The 8326-nt window shown below is 59.4% G+C and overlaps 1 protein-coding gene and 1 non-coding gene across 2 annotated transcripts; one reads left to right on the top strand and one right to left on the bottom strand.

The window, feature by feature from the left end:
* Window positions 1–181: 181 nt before the first annotated feature.
* On the top strand, window positions 182–274 carry TRNAI-UAU. Its single transcript is given in 2 exon segments — window positions 182–219; window positions 239–274. It is a non-coding gene; the product is annotated as a tRNA-Ile (tRNA).
* A 2947-nt stretch (window positions 275–3221) lies between these two features.
* Window positions 3222–5804, bottom strand: ZFP36 (ZFP36 ring finger protein). Its single transcript, XM_021701024.1, has 2 exons — window positions 5712–5804; window positions 3222–4877 (listed from the first exon to the last, which is right to left on the bottom strand). The coding sequence occupies exons 1-2, from the start codon at window positions 5733–5735 to the stop codon at window positions 3924–3926; spliced, it is 978 nt and encodes a 325-aa protein (XP_021556699.1). The 5' UTR covers window positions 5736–5804; the 3' UTR covers window positions 3222–3923.
* Between the last annotated feature and the right edge of the window lie 2522 nt (window positions 5805–8326).

An 8326-nucleotide genomic window follows, 5' to 3' on the forward strand; every position in this document is an offset into this window, starting at 1 on the left:
ACTTTTCCCTTTTACAGCAAGGGCCTTCGGGGCGTGAGAATCCGGAACTGGCAGGGCACTTTCTCCCATTGGTCAGCCAAAAACACTCTTATTTGCATATGCAGCAAAAGGCGGAGCTGTCCAGCGAGGTCACGTGGCCAAGAACGACTGAAGGACCTCGCGACGGGAGGGTGCGGCCGGAGCTCCAGTGGCGCAATCGGTTAGCGCGCGGTACTTATACGACAGTGCGAGCGGAGCGATGCCGAGGTTGTGAGTTCGATCCTCACCTGGAGCATCTTTTTCCTCTTAGTCTCTTTTTATAAATTTATACATCTTAGAAATCAACCAAAACATCTACATCATCACTTAGAGGAATGAACGTTTCGATCTTCGGAGTTTTCGGTCTGGAACTCCTGGAGCTCTGACGACCGCCCTGCAGTGTTCTGTATTGTGGGGAGGTGCCGTTTCCATCCGGGCCGCCAGAGGGTAGTGTCGCCTCTTAAATGCCCGAGCATTTAATTGGGTCTGCAAATCTCAGTTTAAGACTTCTGTAGATGTGTCGGGTCCTCTGCAAACGGTATGGCACTGCCTCTTTCTCCATCTTTTCTGTGTTGGATTTTTTTTTTTCCCAGATATAATTGTCGTATAACACCCTATTAGTCCAGGGTATACAACACGATTCAGTATATGTATAAATTGTGAAATGATTACTATAAGTTCAGTTAACATCAGTCACATCACATAGTTACTATTTTTTTCCTCCGGTGTTTTGGAGTTTACTCTCTCTTTTCCTCCCTTTTTCTGAACTGATTTGTTTCTTTCAACAAATGCTGAACATCCACTCTGTGACTGACTCCTGTTTAGGATTTAGGCATGAGTGATACAGCAATGACAAGACAAAGTCCCTGCCACTGAGGATTTCACATTCTAGCGGGAGAGGCAGGTTTCTATAAGCATGAAAACTACATTTTATATGGTAGGTGGTGGTGAATGTCATGGAAAAAGTAGAGCAAAGTAGGGAGGATGAGGGTGTCAGAGCTTCAGTGTGGGTTGTAATAATAATAGTCAAACACCATCTCACTGAGGAGACATCTGAGCAGAGACCCATAGGAGGGGAGTAAGCCATGGGGATACCCGGGGGAATAGTCCAGGCAGAGGTAGCAGCCAGTGCAAAGGCCCTGTGGCTGAAGCAGCAGGTCAGGTATAACTAGAAGGCCAGTGTGACTAGTTCAATAGTGGCCAAAGAACCAGGACATGTAGGCTGGTGAAGGACTTAGGACTTTGCCTTTTATGTGATCTGACTCTGACTCAGGTGTCAGGACAGGTTCCCTGGGGTTGTCTTGTTAGGGAGTGGGGAGAGACTGAGGGTAGGTCCTGAGCCGGTGAAACCAGGAAGGGGCTGCTAGGAAGGTTCAGGTGCAAGATGATGCTGGATAAGACCAGAGTGGGAGCCACAGGAGACAGGTAGATCTATGTAGAAGGTATCAGACAGAATTGCTGCTGGACTGGGCTGTGGGTTTGACAAAGAGGAGTCAAGGGGACTTCCAGGTGTTTGGCACTGGTAGCTGGTGGTAGGGGTCATTTTCTCAAATGAGGCTTTTGTTTTAGGAAGGGGCTAGTAAACCTGTTTTTGCCAAGGGAAGGGCCAGAGGTGTCAGTTTCTTGTTCTTTCAGTGTCTGTAAATTGTCTCTGCGTGGCTTGTTCTTGCTCTCTACCTCCCTAATGTCTTTGGGTCTCCGTGTTTTCTTTTATTCCAACCCTTTCTCCTAAGTCTGGGCATCTGAGCCCTTTCCCAAAAATGAGGGGAGGGCAGTTTCTGGGAAGAGGAGATCAATGGTCGGGGCCTGCTAGTGGGCAAGGAGAAAGAGCCAAAGAAGAGAGGGCAAGGAGGCATGAGGAAGGGAGGGGAGAAGGCAGAGGAGGGGAAGGGCCTGGAGAGGGTGAGGGAGAACACCAGCAGGAGGGAGCAGAGGGGTGGGGAGGAGAGGTGGAACCGAGAAGACAATGAGTGAGTGAGAGCCCGGGAGGAAAAGGGTGGAGAGGGCGGAGTGGGGGGGAGAGGGGGGAAGGGAGAGGAGGAGGGGAACTGAAGGAAAGAAAGGAGGGGGTGAGGACAGGGGGTGGGGGCTGGAAGGGGAACACATTAAAAAGGGGAAAGGGAGAGGACTACTGGGGGAGAAGAGTTGGGGAGGGGAAGGGCGGCGCAGGAGGAACTGACAGGGGGGAGGGTGGGGACAGGAGAGGGAAGTGGGGGAGGGGAGAGGAAAGGGAAGGGGGGGAAAGGGGTTGAGGGGGGGCGGAGGAGGCGGCGGAAGGGGGGCGGGGCCCCGGCGCTGACGCGGGGCGGCTTCCGGGCGCGGGGCGGCCGGCTCCCCCGCCCCAGGGTGGTTCCCGCAGCCTGTTGCCTTGTATGGTCCGAGGACGCCGCGGTCTCCGGGGCCCCGCCCGACGCGGCCGCGACCCACACTCGGGTCTGGCGAGCCCGAGCCCCCACCCCGGCCCCGCCTGGAGCGCGAGCCCTTGATCTTTCAAGGCTCCCCAAATGCCGAACTTCTCGAGTCCCGACGGGCCAAGACTCTGCAATCCCGAGGTTCTGGGGGCCCGGAAAGCCAGAATGCTGCATTTTGCGGTCCCTGCAAGTTTTCGGAAACACGAGGGGGCTGGAATTCCGAGTCGCCAAGACTACCTCTGAGATTCTGGAATCCTGGGGCTCTCACGCTGCCTGCCCCGGGCTTAAGAAAGCCTGAGTTCTCCCAGGCTCTCACGTCCTGGAACGCCGGGTGGTGGAACCCTGGGGCGCCCCGACTTTCGGGATGCCCCCTCCCCCACCCGCCGCGCCACCCCCGTCCGTACTGGGCTCGCGCCCCGGCACATTCCGTCCTCTCCGCTCCGCCCCGCCCTCTTCCCTCAGCCCCGTGGGGACGGAAACATGCCGTCCCCGTCCCCGCCCGGCCGCGAGCTGGGTCAAGGAGGCGGCTGGACGGGAGCGCCTGCGCCCCCACGCCCCGGGAACTGGCTCTCCGAGTTCCTAGGGTGACCTCACCTGGGCCCCGCCCTTTCAGGTGAACGGCCGGGCCAGGTGACGTCACTTCCTGCCAGGTAAGCGCCGCGGGCGGCTCTGCGAGGGTTCGAGGGGGCGATCGGTCGACCGTACCTACCTATCCCGCTTCTGAAAACAGCCCACGCCACCCTCCCCGCTCCTTTTTACAGCTTCTAGACCGCAGAAAATCCAGGATTCCAGTTTACACGCAGATTCCTTTTATTTAAAAATTCCAAAAAACACAAAAATAAACTTTTATTAATATATTACTTAATATATTATAGTATACTTAATAATTATTCCATCGTTTCCAATATTACAAAAAAGGAGGAAGAAAAATACAAGGGAAGCAGACGACCCGATATATATAAATACTATAAAATCTATTAGAATAAATAAAGTCGTCATAAATAAAGGGCCCAATGGCTGGGGGTGTGTGTGTGGGGGGGTGTTTGGCAATGGCTTTGGCTACCTGCTTTTGAAGGGAAATTTGAGCACCAGGATTCCCCCTCAGGGGGAAGCTCCAGTCACCACCAGACACTGGAACCTCAGGGTCTAGGAGAAATTGGAAGGGGGCAGTGGGAGCCTATTATTCACAGCATTGGGAAAGGGAGGGGTGGGTAGAGGGCTCACTGCCTTCCTCAAATCTGCTACATTTTTTTTTTTTTTTACAAGACCCCGGAAAACTCTCCTTCCCCCAACACCACCAACACCGAGCTTGTACACTGGGGACCTGCCCCAGCGTGGGGTCAGGGGAGTGGGTTAATGCACTTTGGAAAGTGCGGGGAGGCTACTTGATTGAGTCCCGCAGTTTCCCACAGCCCCCGGGGCCCCTGTGGAGCCCGCGGCAAAAGAGAAATGGCCCCCTTGAGATCCAGCTGGTCTGTACCGGGTGGGCACTTGTCACTCAGAAACGGAGATGCGGTTGAAGATGGGGAGTCGCCGGGGGGCTGCAGGCGGCTGCGGTGGCCCAAAAACCCCAGCCTCGAAGACAGGTGAGTCGGAGCCCCCCAGGCTGCTGCCACTGCTGGCGTATTCGTCAGGGTCAGATCCCAGCGAGTGTGCAGAGGGGCTCCGAGCCAGGCCACCTAAGGGCCCCCAGACGCTACTGGGGGTGGCCCTTCGGCAGGAGGGGCAACAGGCCAGAGTGGGGTCCCTTCGGGCCACCGGGGTCCCAGGGGCGGCAGAGAAGGCAGAGGGTGAAAGCGGAAGGTCCCCAGGTGGTGGTGGTGGGGAGCTGGAAGGAGAGAAGGAGCAGGAGGACAGGGAAGGGCCTGCCAGGCCTGCTGGTGGTGGTGATGTTCTGCGGCCGGAGGGCAGGCCTGAGAAGCTGATGCTCTGGCGCAGCACATGGGGGTGGCCTGGGGCGGCCAGATCTTCGCTGGGGTTGTGGATGAAGTGGCAGCGTGAGCCGTAGGGGCAGCGGCCCTGGAGGTAGAACTTGTGGCAGAGTTCGGTCTTGTACTTGGGGTGGCGGCTGGCCTGGCGCAGCTCGCCCAGACCGTGGGCAAACTGGCACTTGGCCCCATAGCGGCAGCGCCCACTCTCTGAGAAGGTCCGACATAGCTCAGTCTTGTACCGGGATGAGGTGGTGGGGGTTGCAGTAGGTGAGGTGGGTGAGGGCGACAGTTCAGGGCCTGGGCGGGGAGCCAGGGGGGCGAAGCCTGGGGGTGGCGGCACCCAGCCACAGCTTCGACCCTCCACCAGGCTGGTGGAGCGGCCAGGCAGGCGGGCACCCACCCCAGCCAGGCTGCTGTCGGATGAGCTGAGGCTCCAGAGCCCGGAAGAGGCCCAGCCTGGGCTGGACTCGGTCTCTCCGTGGTCAGATGGTAGGTCAGGGCTCAGCGACAGGAGGCTCTGTGGGAACAGGGATTGTTTAAGACACCGAAAATGCTGGGTGACGCCCCACCACAGCTGCAGGGCACCTAAGAGCCTGCCAGTCCGGTTTGTGGGCTTCGCGGCCTGAGCCCCACCTGCCCACATTAAAATATGGGTGCCGGATCGCGGGGATCCCCCTTTGGGCGTTCTGAGTTTATTCGCGACAGACGCCGATCCCGAGGGACCTAGGCAGGCACCCCGGATCCCCCGACCGTATCAAGAGGAGACCCCTAAAGTCAGACAACCACCACTGTCCTCCCAATTTCGAGCCTCTGGGCCCCTCGGGATCCGACCCCGCGCATGGGGTTCTCCAGTTTCACAACTGGAGAAGCATGCAAACTTAACCCAGGAGTCGGGATCTTTTCGATTTTAGAGTTCCCAGAGTTCTCCGCTGGGTCAAGGGGTGGAGAGACAGAAGTCGGCTTCCCCTCACCCCGAGACTCCAACCCCAGAAACGCCTCCGCGCAAAACCGCGCCCTCAGCAACTCCTAGGGGGTAAGCCAGGTGTGGGGCCATTTCCGCCTCCAGACAGCCCGAGTCTGAAAAAAGTCCTCCAACTTTCCATCTCCGAGGGCCACCCCACCAATGTTGCGGCGGAGACCCGAAAGTCGCGAGCTCCATTTGCACCTCCCGAGACTCGCACTGGTCTCAAAAGGGAGACAGGGACCCCGGGCCGGAGTGTGCGACTCTTCCTAGCTGCAGTTGGCGAAGGGAGCCGGAGGTCCCGGGCCGGACTTTTCGGCGCTAGAAAGCCCTAGTTTTAGAAGGGAGTCAAGCCAGCGGACCCCGGGGGTGTCGGTCGGCGGGGCTCACCTCGTAGATGGCGGCGAGATCCATGGCGGCGCGAAACGCCGATGGGCTGCGGAGTCGGCCAAAACTGGGAGCGCTGAAGTCAGGCTGCGGTTGGATGGCGGAGCCGCGGTTTTTTATAGAGGCGGTGGAGGCGGGGCCAGTGGGGCGGGCCCCGGTGGGTGGGGCCAGGAGGGGCGCTTCCCGGACGCGCGCCCCCAGCAAGGCCCTCTGGGCCCCCGGCCCCCGGCCAAGACGGACCAGAGCCCGGCCCGCGGGCGGCCCCGACCCAGCGGGGAGTGCCCAGGGTTGGGAGGGGGGGTGGGGGTGGTGTCGGCCCAGTTTTCAAGGCTGGAGACGGAGGCGTGGAGAATCGAACTGCGCCGTGGTGGGGGCAGGGCTCCCGAGGGAATTGACACGGGCTGAGGCCAAGAGGGCGTGCGCGGGAGAGGCGGACGGGGGCGGGGAGAGACGCAGGGAGAGAGAGACAGAAATGGAGAGACCCAAAGAGAGACAGACGTGGAGGGAGAGACACACGCTGGGAGACACAGACACAGAGGGTGAGACAGGGCAGGGAGAAGAGAAGTTGGGAGACAGAAAAGACATGTTAGAGACAGTTCCAGAAAGACAAACTCGAAGCGGGAAGCGAGAGGGAGGGCCACATAAACAGAAAAAGGGAGAAAAACGGAGAAACAAACACCTACAAACACAAATCCGTAGGAGCAACACCGAGAGGAGACCAACAGGCTGGGTGGGGAATTCTGAGACCTGCCCGCCTGGCTGGGTCTCACCCCCAAACAGCCCAGATCCGGAGACCTTTGATCGCTCGCCATCCTCCTACCCCAACTCGCCGGGGGCGTGGGGCCCCAGATACCTGGAGAGGCAGGAAGGGAGCCTCTCATGCTCACGCAGATAATGAATGGCACTTCCGACTATTCTATGAAAGTGCTTTACATACATTAACTCAAGGGCGTTATTATGCCCATTTTACGCACCAGGAAACTCAGGCACAGAAAGGCCAAGTTACTCTCCTAGTGCCTGTTACTAAGAGTTTGCCCTCTGAGAAAACTCAAGATTGGAAAGGGGGAGGTCTTTTGTTGTGGTGGAGGGTTGCCTTGATGGAAAGTCGTCTGGAGGCGGGAGAAATGGGTCATCCCCCGACCAATGGTCGCAGGGGTGTCTTGTAAAGGGGTGTGCCTCGAGAGAACTCTTAATTTGCGGGGATTACGCCCCAGTTTGGCAAGTCTGTGATTGTCAAGGGGGTGCCCTGAGTGACACTCTGTTACAGAGACCTGGGAAGAAAGTTTACTTTTAAGGGGATCTTGGTGAGCTGGCTGCCCTGAGTGAAAACCTGGGGGTAGAAATCATTGCCACAGAGTGCAGTTATAAAGGTGGAAAGTTTATTTTTGCAAGCTGCGACCGCGGGCTCGTACTGAGGTGGGAAGAGTCGGCAGGCACACCGACTTGCCTCGTCGGACAGAGCTCGGGGGAATCCCTGGTGCGGCGCTTTCTGGGGCTGAGGGGCCTTCCCGGCCAGTCCCGTGAGCTGGGCGGCTGCGGGCGGCTTTGGCACGGTTGCAGCCTCCCGCTCGCCCGTGACTCATTCGCAAGGGGCGGGGGAGGGGGGCTTCCTGGAAGCCGTGACGAGGAGGCTCGACCCGGACGCCCGGGTTCCTCTCTTGTAACCAAGGCTTGTGTCGCCTGTAAACACAGCCTCGAGGACAACGGGAAAGAGGGGAAAGGGGAGGTGTCTGGTACCCGCCTCCCGGCTGGGCTCCAAATCCCTGTGCCGCTAGTAGGACGGAGGCGGCGGGGAAACGGGAGGTGGGGAGACACCCCGGGGTCCCCGGAGTCTGGTTCGGCTCCGGCCGCGATCCCGGAGGAGTTTCGATTCCCTAGGGACAGGGAGCATTTCCCAGCCCTGAGTCAGGCTGACCCCCTCCCCTCTCCTATCTGCTTAGTCATCGGCCCCGAGAGCCAGGACGCTTGGGATTGGGCGACGCTCGAAGAGGCTGGAGAGGGAGCTTCGCGCGGGGAAGGGCCGACCCTCCACCGAAACGCAGACGGGTGGGACCCCGGGCCCCGGGCCTCGGCCCCTCCTTGCTCAGATCTAGGGGTCCGGATCTCCAAACCACCTCTCTGCTCAGATCCAGGAGACCGGGCCTCCAGCCCCTCCTACGTCAGAACCCCCAAGTCCGGGCGCCCAGCCCCCTTCTCTCTCTCTAGTCCAAGTCCGAGCCCCCAGCCTCTCCCCCCTTCCCATCTAGGAGTCTGGCTCCCATCCCCCTTCCCACCCCGTCCAGGCCCCAGACGCCCAGCCCGGGAGGAAGTTCAGGGCAGGACTTCTCCCCGCTCCCCACGTAGCCAGCGGGAAAATCCGTGGCCCGAGCGGCGGCCGGGAATCCCCTCTGGAATGACGGTGGGGAAGGGGATGGCCGGGGTCCCCCGCGGGGGTGCAGGGGGGTAGCTCCTGGGCGGGCAGAGCGAGGAGGAAAGGGGCGGAAACCAGAGCGGCTAAAAATACTGCGGGCACTTCCGGCCTAGGGGGAGGGGAACGGAGAGCACAGTTTCCAGAAAAACAAGCGGGGACGGGAAACGCGGGGGTGTGAGAGTCGGTGCGAGTGCGCGGGCGAGCCGGG

This window comes from Neomonachus schauinslandi, chromosome 16, assembly GCF_002201575.2.
Source record: "Neomonachus schauinslandi chromosome 16, ASM220157v2, whole genome shotgun sequence".
In the NCBI taxonomy this organism is placed as follows: Eukaryota; Metazoa; Chordata; class Mammalia; order Carnivora; family Phocidae; genus Neomonachus; species Neomonachus schauinslandi.